Source organism: Neophocaena asiaeorientalis, unplaced genomic scaffold (assembly GCF_003031525.2).
Source record: "Neophocaena asiaeorientalis asiaeorientalis breed wild unplaced genomic scaffold, Neophocaena_asiaeorientalis_V1.1 scaffold108, whole genome shotgun sequence".
Lineage (NCBI taxonomy): Eukaryota > Metazoa > Chordata > Mammalia > Artiodactyla > Phocoenidae > Neophocaena > Neophocaena asiaeorientalis.
In genome coordinates, this window is record NW_020173770.1 from 4,392,861 (window position 1) to 4,409,864 (window position 17,004).

General features: G+C 45.8%; 1 protein-coding gene across 1 annotated transcript in view; it reads left to right on the plus strand.

The window, feature by feature from the left end:
* The window catches only part of ADAM12 (ADAM metallopeptidase domain 12), a 317,443-nt gene that overhangs the window by 209,547 nt on the left and 90,892 nt on the right, over positions 1 to 17,004 (plus strand). Inside the window, exons 5-8 of the mRNA XM_024751588.1 lie at positions 2,222 to 2,402; positions 9,065 to 9,130; positions 10,189 to 10,260; positions 16,682 to 16,851. Coding sequence (XP_024607356.1) covers positions 2,265 to 2,402; positions 9,065 to 9,130; positions 10,189 to 10,260; positions 16,682 to 16,851 — 446 coding nt within the window. The 5' untranslated portion in view covers positions 2,222 to 2,264. The remainder of the gene's footprint in view (positions 1 to 2,221; positions 2,403 to 9,064; positions 9,131 to 10,188; positions 10,261 to 16,681; positions 16,852 to 17,004) is intronic.

Sequence of the window (17,004 nt, forward strand, 5' to 3'; positions counted from 1 at the left end):
CAGGCTCAGCGGCCATGGCTCACGGGCCCAGCCGCTCCGCGGCATGTGGGATCTTCCTGGACCGGGATACGAACCCATGTGCCCTGCATCAGCAGGCGGACTCTCAACCACTGCGCCACCAGGGAAGTCCTAAGCTATTTCTTAAATCCTTGGAACTGATGCCCTAAAACCTGGAGCCCACGGACCTCATCCATAGTCCTGAATCTCCTGAAATTTTCTGCAAAATACTGTGGATCTACATAGATGGGAATTCTTCTGGGGAGAGTATAAGGAGGTTCATGTCTCAAAAAAGGTTGAGTCACTGTGTTAGAAGCATCTATTTACAATCAGATGAATTTTGCTTGAAAATTGTATGCATTTATGATTGCGGTCTACTTGATCAATAACAGAAGTTGCTAGATGTGTGGGAACTCTCGGAGCTGCTAGTTTACTGTTACCCAAGTTCTCATTTCTCTAAAGAAAAAACTGATTTCAACATCAGGAAGAGCCTTTTTAAGTTAAAGTACTTCTTATTCCACATTGGAAAAGAGAAAGGAAAACCAGTGTGTAGGCCGATGTTCCCCCATCACTTAAAGAAACTGACATGGCTCATTTCCAGGAAGGAGGACACAGCCTCCTGGAGCTCTGTCCTGCTCCAGAAGGTCAGACATGCCTTGGGATCCATGGCATAAGGCCACCTCTGTCTCTGCAAGTTAAAATATTTAGCAAATGTGTCCTTTTTTTTTTTTAATCTTTATTGGAATATAATTGCTTTACATTGTTGTGTTAGTTGCTGCTGTATAACAAAGTCAATCAGCTATACGTATACATATATCCCCATATCCCCTCCCTCTTGCGTCTCCCTCCCACTCTCCCTATCCCAGCCCTCTAGGTGGTCACAAAGCACTGAGCTGATCTCCCGTGCTATGCGGCTGCTTCCCACCAGCTATCCACCTTACGTTTGGTAGTGTATATATGTCCATGCCTCTCTCTCGCTTTGTCACAGCTCACCCTTCCCCCTCCCCATATCCTCAAGTCCGTTCTCTAGTAGGTCTGTGTCTTTATTCCTGTCTTACCCCTAGGTTCTTCATGAAATTTTTCTTCTTAAATTCCATATATATGTGTTAGCATACGGTATTTGTCTTTCTCTTTCTGACTTACTTCACTCTGTATGACAGACTCTAGGTCCATCCACCTCATTACAAATAGCTCAATTTCGTTTCTTTTTATGGCTGAGTAATATTCCACTGTATATATGTGCCACATCTTCTTTATCCATTCATCTGTCGATGGACACTTAGGTTGCTTCCATGTCCTGGCTATTTTTAGTAATGCTGCAATGAACATCGTGGTACATGACTCTTTGTGAATTATGGTTTTCTCAGGTTATATGCCCAGTACTCCCACAAATTAACTAAGTAAAATACAAAAAAAGCATACTCTTCTTTAATTCTTTTTTTTGGAAGTATAGTTGATTTACAATGTTGTGTTAGTTTCTGGTGTACAGCAAAGTGATTTGGTTTTATGTAAATATATGTATAAATTATATGTATTATATATATGTTATTTTTCAGATTCTTTTCCATTATAGGTTATTACAAGATAATGAATATAGTTCCCTGTTCTATGCAGTAGGACCTTGTCGTTTATCTGTACTGTATATAGTAGTGTATATCTGCGAATCCCAAACTCCTAGTTTATCCCTCCCACTCCCTTAGCCTTTGATAACCGTAAGTTCGAGAAAAACATAGGTTTATACTTAACCGTATTTCAGAATCCTTTCAACTATTTAGGAAATTTAGTTGATCAGGATGAATAATTCAGGTGTAGGAATTTTCCTTTAAAAAAAAAAAAAAAGATTTCCCTCCTGAATCATGTCTGCTAATCCAGATCTAGTTATTTCCTAGGCGGATGAAACATCTTTTCTCTCAACTCTTCTCCCCAGCAGTATATCCTTGAGAAGTAAAACACAAGCAAACGAAAAACGTAAAGACTAAACACAGTCGATTCTTTACCATAAAATATTTGAAACAAAAAAACTTCGCAGACTCGGTTTTCAAAAGATTTGCAAAAATAAATCAATGCAAACATATGGTACAGGAATGTCCTTTCTAATTCAGACCTGAGAATATAAATAAATTGGTATTTCTCCTTTGATTCTCTGAATAAGAACTGGGTTTTAGCCATGAACAAGAAACTGCCCTTAAAAGTTACATAATTTTTCTTCTTTCTTTTTCAACAGGGGACTTATTACATTCGAAAATAAAACCTACATTTTGGAGCCAATGAAAAATGAAACCAACAGATACAAACTCTTCCCAGTGGAGAACCTGCAGAGCACCTGGGGATCCTGTGGATCAAACACAACGGGCCTCGCTATGCATGACAGGCTCCCACCGCCCTCCCAGACTTGGACAAGAAGGGTAGGAGGGAAACCCCACGTGGTGTCTCTGGGGAGCTGGGGGCTCCAGCTAGGGACACCCACTGCTAGGCCGTCTGGAGAAACTTTGCCATTTGTGTCTGAGGGATGGAGTTATTACCCAGTTTATCTGGAGGTGGTTGCTATGATATGGGCAGAACATAATCAGATACTGAAAGCTTCATCGTTGTATTAAACGTCAGCCTCAGACTCATTAACCTATGCTAGGTAGAGTTGAGCTCAGAGGATACAAAATCACGACTCCGGTGAGAACCTTCTGGGCCTAGACCCAGGAGTCTGCCCCACCGTTGGGGCCCTCCGTGGTACACAGAACTGAACCGGAACCGCCACACCCTTGGGCAGCTCTCCCTTCTACAGGAAGAGACAGACAATATGGAGGTTTTGCCAATGCAAAATTAGGGTCTTCAAAATTAGGGTCTTCATAATAAGACCCTATAATTAGGGTCTTCATTAGGATTTGCACAGCATTCCCTGCCACTGCCCACTCGCCTGCCCTGGGTCTTGGTCCAGCAGTGTGGCTGAGGGGTGGTGTTTACCCCCAGTCCATACTAGGGGGCGCCTGTCCCACTTCCCTCGAGGGGTCTCTGCTTCCTGGCCACCTGCCCCTGGGTCTGCTCATCACAGGTCTTCCCTTCTGCCGCAGGACTGGAGAGAGTAGCTGCCCTAATGGAGTCTGGACCACAGATGTCCCCCCCGACTAAGAGGTCCCCCCCTGGTGCAGCACCAGGACACCTGCACCCCGAATGGCTGCCTGACCCTTTTACATCAGTATCACGTGGGCTCCACAGACCGCAGCAGAACTCTTAAAAAGGAGTGAGGGTAGCCACATCTGGCTGGAGGCCCTGAACTCAAAAGACTACAACCTGATAGGAGGTTATCAACGACTTCCTGATTTTTCATCTCTATCTTTCCTGTTCTTCTGTTGACAAGAAATGAAGAATTCCTAGATATGATGTCACTTAACGATGTGCTTACATTTGATGGTCTGGGGACATGTTTTCAAGGTTCCATTTGACACCCTTTGTCCTTCCTGACTTTAATTTGAGCGTTACAGCTTACCACTCAACCCTTCGTAAATATTGTGCCTCTTTTTATTCCTAATCATTTTTCTCAATTCAGACAGTAAACGTTATCCTAAGCGATTTCTTCTCCTTCTTAAAATTTTCCTCCTACCTGTGGAGAGGTGTGTGTTCCCCTAACCTGCTTTTAACTGAACTGCTTTAGGACTTTTCATTTTAACTTTACATTCATTCTTTCCATCCTGATTCCACCTATATGACCCTAACTTCCTCTGTTTGTTAACATCCTCCCAAGGTTTTCTGCAGCAGGTGCTGGCAACCTCTTTTTTTCTTGTTTTTCCCCATCACACCCCGTCAGGCACTGTGGCTGACTTTGACGTTGACACTCAGTAGTGGGACTGAATCTCAATCCCGGAGAAAAGGACTTGAAAAGTGCCCCCACCTCCACCATCAGCAACAGCTTGACAGAATCTTCTTCCTGCTCTCCTCCCCTGAGCCATCTTAGAGTGACAGATTTAAGAGATGGAATCCCAAAGACCGGCCTCTGTGGTCCCAGGGCATATTTGTTTCACGCTTACTCTTGCCTTTGATTCCAGACCTCAGATAAGATGTGATGAGGCCGTAGCTTTCACAGTCATAAACAAGTAGAACATTTGCATTTTGTTTTCCAGGCGTCTTGATTTGAGTACCTTGTTGATCACACGTTATCCACCTTGTGCGATTTATAACTTGACAGTTTAAACGGCACTCAGATATGTTTGCCATCTCATTTGGAAGTCAGTCCTGACTTGGTCAGGCCTTGCCAGCCATATTTTAATTCTTTACCTAAGCTTACGGCTCCCTAGAACTAGGATTGGCACAGTAATCTCCAGTCATTTTGACGTGTAGAGAGATGGAGAAAACCTGAATAACAATGTTGTTTTGTTAACCATGCGTATGCAAGTGTAAATGAACCTTTACGTTGTAAAGGGGAGGCATTGCATGCGCTTCAACGACGTTCTCAATATTCCTCTCTAGAAATAGTCGGGATTGTTTTTACGGAAGAGAAAAGGTCTCTGACTTAAAGCACATCTATATTGTGAAAACAATACAAAACACAATTTTCAAGTAAGTGGAATATGTGAGAATTGAAATTATACACAAGACAGTTTGGGGCAGTTCCTTTGGGAAATATGAAAGGGAAATACTCATGCTCTGTGCCCCTTACCTGCCAGACTTAACACTGCCTTTATTTACACTCAAAACTCAGTGTAGCTGCATCGAACCCATCTAGTTTATGCACTGCCGCAACTGCATTTGCTTTTTCCCAGCACTTTTCTGCCCCTACTAAATGTTAACTATTGCACAGATTGGCTGCAGACTGAGATTTTTCAGCAGATGTGTGTGTTTTTCTTCGACGAGCAGCAGGAATAAATCTGCACTCGGGGTATGCACTGGCTATAAGATAAGCTTGAGCTATTGTTTGTCATTTTTACAAGGCTTTACATTAGATTTTAGTGAGAACCCGAGTTGCTTCTGGAAGGGTGCCTGCAGTCCCAGGGCTTCCTCGCCGGTTCCCTCCTCTGCAGCTTTTCAAGTCCAGCCTGCAGCACCCCGGCCACTCAGCCCTCCTGTGACTGATCCCTCCCTGTCCATCAGCTGTTCCTTCAAAAATGCAAACGAATTTTAACAGAAGCCTGAGCAGACTCTAAAGAAGGTGAAGGCCACAAATCTGCTGCTGGAGAAAAATCACATAATACATCCCGAAGGCAAATGTAAATTATTTTTGAATTATGCTCTCCAGGGATTATCTGTGCTATTGTTCCCCTCCACTAGTATGGATAATTAGGAGTCAAATGTAAAAGTCAGTGCCTTCTCTAGAAAGCCATGTTTGCTTGGGCTACTCAGTTCAAATAGGACATCTGGTCAGGGAGACCCCGTAGTTTCCTCAAAGGCAGCCACTCTGAAATGGACCAGGGCTGTTGCTTTTGGGTTTCTAGACAGGCTGCCATATTGGTTTAACAGAAGTCACAGTAGTGATGGTGGGAGTAGTATTAACGGTACTGTGTATTTTCTGTAGAGTCTAGTAGTAGTTGAATATCTGGAACTGGCCAGAACTACTGGAAAACGTGTTAATTAGAGCAGACATGTTTAACTTTTCTCTAATATAAGCACCCTCACCTCTGTACCTCCTCTAAGAGGCCATACATACCAAGTTCCTTTACTGCCTTGGTCGTTCTTCAATCTTGGTGGATAACAGAGCCAGCACTGTTATTGCTTCCTTGGCCCTGAGCTCTGAGCATCTCTCAGTGTGAACCGAGGTTCCAAAATATCCAGGTGTGGATTCCTGTTGACTCTTGTATCGACTGAAACTCTAGATGAGTAAATAACAGCTCTCACTTCTGCCACTGGCGTTTTAGACTCAATTTCAGTACTTTGCATCTGTCCCCATTAACATTCAGTTCACCAGATTCAGCCCATTCTTCTAGCATTTGTCTCGTTTGTTTGCTGTTCTGCAGCCCGTGTTATTAGCCAGACCTCAGAGGCTGTACCCCACGCAGACATGATCTGTGTGCTTGGTCCCCATGCAAATCGTCGGTAAGGATGGTAGAGATGACCTTTCACAGCAGAGACCAGGACTCAGTTCATACATATTCATAAAGTGGCCTTAGAGGCAAGGCACGGAGCCTGGCTTGAGCCAACAAGGATCTTTCTTTACTCAGAGGAAGTTAAACCAAACTTCTGATTCATCAAATTTGCTGATCTTACCGTCTATGGAAATGGTCCTGGTTCCACTGTTACTGTTTTGTTGTTGTTGTCGTTTGCTTAAAACATCCAACTTGAATCTGTTTGCCTGTCTCCATCCTTACAGCCTCAAACTGTCACCAGCGCTCACCTGCGCCCTCCACTTCCCCTATGGTCCTCCAATAATCCATTCTCCTCCCAGCAGCCAGAGTGATGTGTAAAGAACCTCACATTCAAGGGTCCCCCACTGCTCTCCGATAATTAGATTACCGGCCAGCCTCCTCGCCATGGCCCCTGTCCTCTGTCTCCATCTTCAGCCACATCTCATCCACACTTTTCCCTCACTCATCAGACGATAGCCATCCTGCCCACTGCTATGACACTCCAAGCTCTCCCCAGCCTCAGGACTTGTACTGTTTCAGGGACCTGGCCCATAGGAAGAGAGAGTTGCAATGAGAATTTATTGTCACCCTCATCTCGACTTGTTTTCTGACTCGGGTTGAGTTAAGTTCCCGATGCCAGGGTTCTTGTTGTAACATGTGTAGGGGTCATTCTCCCTGAGAACTTGGCTGTGATGACTTTGAGAGGCCCAGGAACAGCTTCCCGCTTGCGCAAGACTCGAAGAACCCCTCGGTCTGCACCTCGGAGTAGAGAATGGTTGGGCCATTCTCAGAGGCTTATATACTCTTATCTGTTTGGGGAACGGCTTTTGTTTATCGTCACGCCCCCAAAATGAAAATTCAATCAAGCAACCAGTTTCAAGTGTTGCTCTGTATATCAAACATTTTAAATATGATTTTTTTAAACCGGATAGCCCAGATAGGTGGAAATCATGTGGAGGTAATTTAAGCCTCTCTGTGTGTGCAGCTGAGGGAAGAAGGAACCTTTGCGGCCATGAGCCAGCCACTCCCCCATGGCTTTCTATTATTATGTGGTTAAGTTTCTCTCTGAGCTAGCAATTCTCTGCATTCATGAGAAAATTTGGACTTCTCTGAAAACTGCAGAGACAGGAAAATTGGGTTCATGTGTTTGTTTTCATTATCTGGAATTGTGTATTTTCTAAATGATGATCCAAGGCCATTTGGAAATATCCCCTGGTCATTTATTTCACCCCTTTGCAGTCTGAAAGGTGTAAACATCTGAACAACCAGGGCTCTCCCTATGAGTTTTTCAATGGGAGGCTAGTTTATTTTTTCTTTAAGAGAGCTATATTTTCTTCTGTAAGATGAGCTGAATCTGTTAACGGTAAATCAGGGAATTATGGGGGGGAAAAGAGGCTTCTGCTTTCCAAACCTGAATAAGGAGAAGGGACAAGATCTTCACACTTCGAGAAGGTGTCTCATTTTGCATAAACCAGTGGGTACCACTGGGGCTAATCTTCTTTCCTCTGTGTGTATGTCGTTTTCACCGTAAAGCATGCCTACAACGTATAGTTACAAAGCTTAACTTTTGTCCCTTGTAACGTTGTAAAAGTATGAGAAATTATACCTTTCATGGTGCTTTATTTTTCCTTCCTCCATAAGGTTTCCAGATTTCTTTAGGGATACCTAAATTCATGAATCAGCAAAGCTGGGCCGCAAGGAGGAACACTGCTATGATACAAACATTTTTCCTGTAAAAATCTGTTTGGAAGATCGCGGACTGATGGGGATTTGTTTTATAAAAGATGTTTCCCTCAGGACTATGTGACTGGAAAGCTGATTCAAAGCATGCCTTGGTCATTTTTGCTTTTGTCTGAAAGCGTGGTTATAACATGCAAGTTTTCAACATTAAGCAGTGTGTGTAGTTAACTCCCACAGCAGTGATATCAGTTATGAGGACCGAGACCAGTTCAACCCTCATTTCCTCCGACTGCATTTTATTGCAGAAACTGAAGGCTTTGTTTTTTGTTTTTAATGTTTGCTTCTTGAGACCACCCTCCACGACTTGCTTTTTTTTCTCCTGAAAGTGCCTTTGGGATTCTCCCAGTAATTCATGGAAGAGTACAGATGTTTTTTGAAGACACATGATTAAAATGTCACCCACTTCAGAGGCTGCCTTGATTTGGGAGGGAGTTCCTATTGGGCTCTCTGCATCATCTTTAGCCCCTACCCCTTGATATACAATCTCTGTCTTCTCCTCAACTATTGCACTCCTACCAATCCTTTTTCTCCCGTGGCATGTTTCAGTCTTTTTTTTTTTTTTTTTCCTTGACACTGTTTCTTCCTATTCTGTTTCTCTTGTTCCGTTCTGGTTTTCCTCCTAGCACCTTCTTCTCGCCTGGCTCTGTTCCCCATTTATCCGCCTGGCTGTTCCCTATTCTTCCTTTGCTTCTAACCAGATTTTAAAATGATCACCTGCAGAAATCAGCTCCCTGGAATGGACTACTCAGTGTTTCCCCAGAAGGGCTATGCAGTTCCTGCTCAAAATATATTCGCTTTATATATCGGCTTTTCCCACATCACAAAACTAGACCACAAAGGCAAAGGGAACACCCGTGAGACCCTGATTCCATCATCTTCTGTAGTGATCTTGAAATGTGCTACATCCAGCCCGAAATGAAGAGTTCATTGGCTCCTGTTCCAGAGAGAGCTTTGGTTTTGCTTGTTTACATATGTGTTTTGTTTAATAATGATCTCAACTTGTTCTGATCCTATAATCAGTGATTCAGCAGAAAGGTTAGATTCCTTTTTAAGGATTTCCCAGATGGAAATGGAAAGTGGCCGCTCACGTTGAGAAGGTTTTACAGAGGTTTTGGGGGTTGGAGGTGAACTTCTAGGTGGGACAGAGGTGTGGGAGCCAGTGATGTCAGTAGGGCGGGGTGGGGCCCTAATTCAAGTGCTTGAGTCGAGAGACATTGACAGTGTTCGGGAAGCCCCAGAGAGGCAGTCAGGGAAATTAAACCCATGTTTACTTTTGGCAGCAAAAAAGAGAGACCCTCAAGACGACCAAGTATGTAGAGCTCGTTATTGTGGCAGACAACCGAGAGGTAAGAACTTTCTGAAATTTCTTGGTTGGTTTAAAAAAGAAAAAAGGCGAAAGAAAATGTTTAGCAAGTTATTACTTGCTTTATTTAACCTCATTTTCCATGAGGTCTTAAAAGCATTGTATACAACCCATTGAAAAAAGTGGTTTCCTGATATTATAAAGTATAACATATTAAAAATGTATCTGGTATTATAAAATATTAGCAAGGACTGCATGTAGCTAAGCTCTCCAAACAGGGAGAGTTATTTGTGGGAAATGGCAGATGGTTTTAGAATGTATTCTAAAACACTTTTGAGAAAAGTTTAGTTTAAACATGTCCGATATGTCCTAAACCAAAATGAATGAATGAATCAAGGCTGTAGACACAGCAGAAAAACCCTACCTTCCAAAGTAGGGCTTGATGCTGTATTAGTTTTTTTTTCTTTTAATTAATTTTTAATTATTTTTTAGATTATCTTCCCTGTGTCCTTTTCTTGCCTCTACTACCTATTATGAATTAGGTGACATTTTCTCCCAGACTGGCTCAACGCATATGAATGAAACAGATTTGACAATTTCACAGGCAACTGTTCCCACTCTGGAAGTTCAGATTAGCCGGGAGAAGTGGGAATTTATTAACTTTTTATCCATTCTCTGTATTGTTTGACTTGTTGCCATGCGCTTCTATTACTTTCACTCTTTAATTTTTTAAAAACAAATATAAAGGAGATTTCGGAGGAAGTTAAAATCAAGTTGATGATATGAAGAATGGCTTTGGACGGCCTTCTGGTTGTGTCTGTTTTCTCGATGCCAAAACATGTCACTGCCTCCATCATTTATGAGGCTGGAAAATTCACAAAAGTTACTGTCTTCTGAGCACTTGGCTTGGGTGAATTTCAGGGAGTTTCAGAAAGTCCCTGGATGGGGAAATTACTGGGCAGGATGGGAGCTCACTTCACCATAAACCAGGGAGGGCCCTGGGGGATTTGCAGAGCCTGAGACCACATTTCCAGGAGCTGGGAAGATGAGATTTGATTGATAGTCTAGCCATTGTTAATGCTAACATTTAAAATTATTAAGTTTCAGAGGCAAGGAAAAGACCTGGAAAAAGTCAAACAACGATTAATAGAGATCGCTAATCACGTTGACAAGGTAAGTTCTTTGGGGGTAATTAGATCACTCACAGCATGTAAATGTTTGGGAATGAGGTGGAGGGAATGAAACACATCCTATCTGACTTAGGAAGGTCGGGTTCTGCCTCCGGTCCTGGGCTGGTACCCAACTTCCCCTTCTTCTGAGAATTCTTGGGACCTGGAGCAGCTACAGGAGATGCCACCCCACGCTGTCTGGACCTCGGTGGCCTTGGCATCCATCTCCCGCCAGGCTCTCTTCTGGCCAGGAAGGCGTTTTGACCTCCCCAGTTAGATCCAGAATCCCAATAGGGTGCATCTGACCCTCTTGAGAGCTCCAAGCAGGCCTCTTTTCAGGTCTCCCTGGGCAGGTCCCACAGGCCCCCTGAGGGTGAGCTCTCACTGATAAGGGACCCACGGGCTCCACAGTCCCAGGACACAGAAATCGGCTTTCGGCTCAATCGGCTGTCAGAAAATTCCTCACCGAGAACTCGGGAGGGAGCTCACCTTTGCAAAGGTGATTTCAGAGCTGGAAGAGATCCTGAAAGTCTGCTCTGACCCAGGTGTATTTGCTCGCCAATGCTCCTTATGCGACCTGTTCGCAAGGAGGTGGAACCATCTAATCTACGTACGCCACCTGCCTTCAGCGACAGACCCTGCGGGGAGAGCGTCGGGCTGTTTGGTGCTGAGGGCTATCAGCGCAGAGCATGTTGGCGTTGCCTGGAAGCTTTCAAAGGCCTTGCTGCTCGGGTGTCTGGGTGGGGCCTGGACATCAGGCTTTGTAGGCGCTCCCAGGTGGTTCTCACGTGCTATGTGGCTGGCAGCCCCCGTCTGAACGTAACCATAACTCTTAGCAATAGCCTGTCTCCTGCCTCTGAGGACAGTGGGAGAGGAAAGGGGCCCCGGCTCATTGCTGAACCTCTCATGGCCGGGATTCTCTGAAATGCTCACACTTTACACATAGCAGTTTGTGGATGCTTCATGGTAGCTATGTTTCCAAACAATCCTATTATATAATATTTAAAGTGAGTTTTCAAAGCTTTCGGGAAAATGAAAACAAAAGCCTTCCGGAGATTCAACTCCATTCTACGAGGACTTATGGGCGGTACCGAGCGGTGTGCACCAAGAATTCGGAATGTATCAGATGTGGTCCATCTGTTCAGGGAGGTCACAGCTTCGTAGAGAAGCAGACCCATAAGCCACTTAGCATGGACCGGCATGGTGGGAACCAGGTCGATGCTGTCAATCAGGTGCTATGGGGATGCAGAAGAGAATCACTTGCTTCTTCCTGGGCATCAGGGAGGCTTTGCAGGGAGGCGATTTTGCAAGGTGAGTAAAGTTTCACCAGGAGCACAGGCGGGGAGGGCCTGGCTTGCTCCCCACAGGTCTGGACATGGAGAGTAACTCCATCTAACTAAGCGGTGTGTGTGTGTGTGTGTGTGTGTGTGTGTTGCTATGGGGATGCAGAAGAGAATCACTTGTGTGTGTGCACAGCTAGGGCAGGAGCAGGTGAAGCTGCAGGGGATTCAGTGGCTGGGCCTTGAATGCCCTGCGGAGCCATCTAGACCCCATCGGGATTTTATTCTGCCGTCAGTGGAGAGCAAGGTGAATGTTTTTAAGCAGGGGAGACACACAGGATCACACACAGCTGTGCCTGCAGTTAGTGTGGAGGATGGAGTTACCAAAGACAAATACAGCTGGTAGGCGTCTATTGTACAGAAATTATGAAGATCTGACCCGGGGCTGGGGAAGTGGGGATGTGAGAAAGACGAGGATTTAGAGACATTTGAAGGGATGGTTCCTAATAAATGTACTGAGCAGTTGCTACGTGCCAGGCTCTAAGTGCTTTGCAGACACTCCTGGGTGGATACCAGTATTCCCATTTTTATAGCGGAGGTTTGCAGAGGCTAGTTAAGTAATCAGCACATGTTCAAACAGCATTGAAAGGCAGCGCCAGGAATAAGCCCTGGTCTCCCCTGCGGGAGTTTTTGACCTTGACTCTACCTGCTTACTGTGGATCCCAGGCCTCCTTGACTGAGCAGAAGTAGAGGCTGAGATGAGCGGGGGTCCCAATGAGCCCAAGTTTGGGATGACAGGTGAAAGAGGCTTCGTACCCAAAGAAGCGAGGGCGGGAGTCTCCTGGGGTACCCTGAGCAGTCAGAGATCAGGGCCTGGTGCTCAGAGAGAGGCTATGGCTGGATGGAACTTTCTGAAAGCGGGAAAAAACACGGATGGCTGATGGCACCCTGAGATGGTACCATCCTCGTCCACCAGAACTTTTAGGCAGGTCAGACTCCCAGGCGGCCCATGCTTGCTGATATATTTTGAAGAGCTACTTTTTGAAAATTAAACTTTATCCTAAAGTCAAGTGGATGCAGGAGAATTTTTGTAAATGGCAAGTCCTTCTGGCAGGGAGGGTGAGAGATGGATCCCAGAGGTTATGCCAGAGACCGTAGGAGTCAGACATGGTTCTCAGTCTGGGCTGGGCATTAGAATGCCCTGGAAAGGTTTGTTGGTTTGTTTGTGTGTGTGTTTGTCTATATGTTTGTTTTCGAAATGCTGATTCCAAGTCTCAGTCCAGGGACTCTGGTTTGATTGGCCTGGGTGGGGCCTTGGGCGAGTACATTCCAGACGCCTCCAGTGAGATGGGACAACATCCAGATGAAAGCAAAGAATTCAAGTACTTCTTAGGCCTTGGCAGTAAACAGAAGCCATGAACAATATTAAACTCGGGCTGGTAATCGCTGAAATCCTATTTTAAGGTGATGTGCTTGGTCTTCCATGTTTGTGTTTCTCTACATATTATTCTGTATTATATCTTGCTTCAGTTTGCAAAACCAGAAATGAGTAACTGGGGGTTTGTCAATAATCTGCCCTGGTAATTAAAGAACAATATATCTGAGAAAGGTCCTGACAGACTCCGTGGAGCTCACCAGCCTGCGTGTTCCTGTGTTTCTGGCAAGAAGAAAGCTGAGCGCACATATGTGTCTGTCCCCAGCAGACCCTGAAGACCCACTGGGGTACCCAGGCTCCTTGATGTCCTGTTCACCCAAGTCTACTAACTGATGGGCCCTGGGCTCTAGCAAGTACGCCAAAGTTCAGTTTTGCAACTACAAGTGGGAGCATCTTGGCTTAAAAAACAATGACTGTTCCAGTGGCAACTTCCTCATTTGCAGAAATCTTGGCTCTTCTTAGCTATTCTTAACTAGTAACTGCTTGGCCGGCTGCACTGGCTTGAAGGGAAGAGGGAGAAGCACGTCCTGGACTGAGAGTCCGAGAAGTGATTTAGGGACAGAGGTGACATTCAGAAATGTTCAGGCAATTCCCCTGTGTGTGAAACGCGGAGAGGGTGTCCGGTGCTGTACTGGCAGACAAACCCTTTACGGTGGGAAGTAAGACATTCCCCCAGGCCCCAGTCATACCGCAGGGCGGGAGCAGCAGGGTGTGTGGCTGCCCAGTTAAGTGACAGCCTCTTTGGCTTCTCCCCTCCAATCTGTCCTGCTTCTTACTCGTGACGAAGTTAGCAACAGCTGCGCATCCGTTCAGGCTGCACCTCTGTGACCTACTTCTGAAGGACTCATCTTCCGTGAGTTTAACTTCAGGTATTTCCCCTCTTGTGTGAGTCCTCGTCCCCCCCTTCTCAAACCAGTTGCCTGAGGGGTGCACATTCCCGTGTTGGACCCCAGCAGACCTCCCTGTAATCCTACCCATGTTTTCTCAGATCTGCTTCTTCTAGAAAGCCTTCTTTGAGCCCTCAAGCCCAGCATCCCCTGAACTTCCTGTTTGCGCCCTTCTCGGCAGTTCACGCGCTTGGCATTTACTGGAATAATGGCTAAGTGTCCCCTGCCTTGAGCCTCACGCTGACCTCTGAGCATTTGGGAGCAAGGTATCCTAATCCTCGCTCTTTGTGCCAGTGCCAAGCCTAGCATACAGCCAGATTCTTGTGCGGCTATGTTAACGGGTGACTCAATTCAGCTGGTCTTGGACGGTGTCCACATGCATCCTGGGATTCATAGGCTAGGCAGGCAGCTGCCAAGCTCCAGTTGTACTTCTCTCTGGGCCTGGGGTCGCAATGGATCATCTTGGAAGGGAATCTCAGTACTCGCCCTTACCTGGCTGGGTTACTTAGTGGTTTAGAACCTGGGCACCAGCCTGCCTATGCTTAAACCCGGCTATGCCAGTCATGTCTCGAGCGGTCTACCTGGTCCCTCCTTGTCTCAACGTCCTTGACCGTAACGCGGAAATAATAATAGTTCTTAACTCGCAGAGTGTCGCGAGGACTGAGAGACCTACGGGCTGGAAAGCGCGTGGCACTGTGCCTAGGACGTTGGAAATGCTCGTTAAGTGTTAGCTGTGGTCATTGTTATTAGGAGGAACCGAAGGGAAGCCACCAGCAGAGCCCTGGGAAGAGCATCCCGACAGGCAGCAATGGGACTGCTGTGATGACATGACGTGAGTTTAGCATATGCGACAGTTAATCCATAGCACCGGTTTTGAGAGGAGGGACTGTATTTTATGCTTCTAGATATGCAATCTGTTCTGTGATTTGAGACGGCTAATAAATGGAAACTGCAACCCATTATTATTATGAAAAGACCCTTGATCAGTAAGCCCCCAAGCCAGCTCTGAGAAATGACGACAGTTAGACCTTGACAGACCTTAGCGACCACTTCCATATGACACTCTCTAGAGGCAAAAACATGGTGTCCCCAGCACAGATGACGACCCTGCGGCCCACGCGGGGCCTCTGACCCTGAGGATGTCCCTTGGCAGGCTGGCGTGGACGTCGGCACTGGATCGCCTGCATTTCCGCCTTCTGATCACTCTTGTCTGTAACACAGCCGAAAGGGTAAGCTCTCCAGGGAAGCATAGCAACCAGGCATGTGCACTCAGAGTCCAGATGGGGCCAGGACCTTGATTTTGCCTGGAAAGCCTGGGCTGGGAGCTCGCAAGTGGATACCACAGGCGAAGCAATTCCTGATTAAAAACGAGCTGTAAGGCAGCATTGAGGTCATATAATTGTCTCATTGACTTATTAATGTAATGCCCATAATTGTTATCTGCTTGAAACCAACTTGGACCGCTGTTATCAGTTTAGACTCTGTGATGTAGTTTGTGCTTCAGTCACACTCTTCTGCTAACCTAATACTCACCAGATGACTGGGGAGAGATCAGCGAGGGAAAAGATGAACCTGCCTTTTGTGGGTCAGAACCCGGGGTCAGTGCTCAGCCTCACGGAGTTTATTGCCCTTGAGCTCAGCACGTTGGAATGGGGCTTAACTATCAGATGCAGAGCTTCTGTGATTTTTGTTATTTGTTGGCTCAGAGGTTTCTAGCAACGAAGAATAGGACCTGCTCCCATCTGGAGCTTGACTTCAGCTGCTACATCTTTCTCCTTGGCTGCCTGGAGTATCGGAAGATGAGGATGTTCTCATCGCGCACTGCCTTACACGTTGCAGGCTTTGAAAGACTGTACAGCCAGCCAGATGATTCCCACTTCCTTACCCCCTGGACCCTGAGCAAAGAGCCGTCTCCATGTCTGTGTGATACCATGGGGGTAGCAAGGTAGTAAGCTCGTCTGGGACAAAACTATCCCATAGACATTGGAAGAGTTGCTCTACCTGCTTCCAACCCAAGATGATCTGTTTGTGGAGAAAGGGCTGTAGGTTGAAGTCAGGACACAGAAAGATGGGGGTGGGGAGCAGAAAAGCAAGAAGACTTGAAGTGAGTGGTATGCCTGAAAACAGAGGAATTTCCCTTACCAGACCTTTCCCATGATGCTGTTGGTGAACCGGCTGTGGGAAGAATGGTCCTCAAAGTTCCTGGAGAAGGGTTCTGTGCATGCCTTTATCACCCTGAAAGATACTGATCTGTTCATTCAATTAAAACCTTCTGGGTCAGTTATAGGTGACAGAATATGACAGGGTCAGCAAAATCTGATTTTTTGCTGAAAAATTAATACAGATTCATTTTCAGTAACTCACAGGTAGAACATTTCTCTTAAAATGAACAAATTACTGCACTTGGCAGAGTGTCTGAAAGACCCTAATTCACTTACTGTTTTTCTCGCAGTAGATATGAACTGGCAGTCTTTAGCTGTAATGTAAGGACTTTAGCAATAATAACACATCTATACGCCCATTTCAAATCACCAGTGAATCGGTTGAAATGTGTGCTTCCCTACAAATAAGGGCAGACATCAAAAAGGCTGGCAACTCTAACATCTAATTGGTCAACCACATTTGAGAACCCGGTTAGCACATCACCTTGCATCAGACACTGAAAATATTCCTCCAGTTCTAATGCCACGGGGACAAGGGAGCACAGAGAGATTTTTCATGTCACGGCAATGACGTTCAGAACTTGCCAGTCTGTTCTACTCGGCATTGGTAAGTTCTCATTAACGTGATCCCCCAGGGATGCCTGTCTTCTGTCTCCCTCAGTTTTACAGACCGCTGAACATTCGAATCGTGTTGGTGGGTGTAGAGGTGTGGAATGACATCGACAAATGCTCCATAAGTCAGGACCCATTCACGAGCCTCCACGAGTTTCTGGACTGGAGAAAGATGAAGCTTCTACCTCGCAAATCCCATGACAACGCACAGCTTATCAGGTAAGGCATCTGTTGTCTCTCCTTTGCTTAAAATAAAAGAGTGACCTCAGCACACCTGCTCTCCCTCTTAGCCTCACCCGACAGTCCACGAAGCTGCACATCGTTCGGCAGAACACCCTGACTGGACCGGGGGCAAAGGGGGCTTCTCAGCCC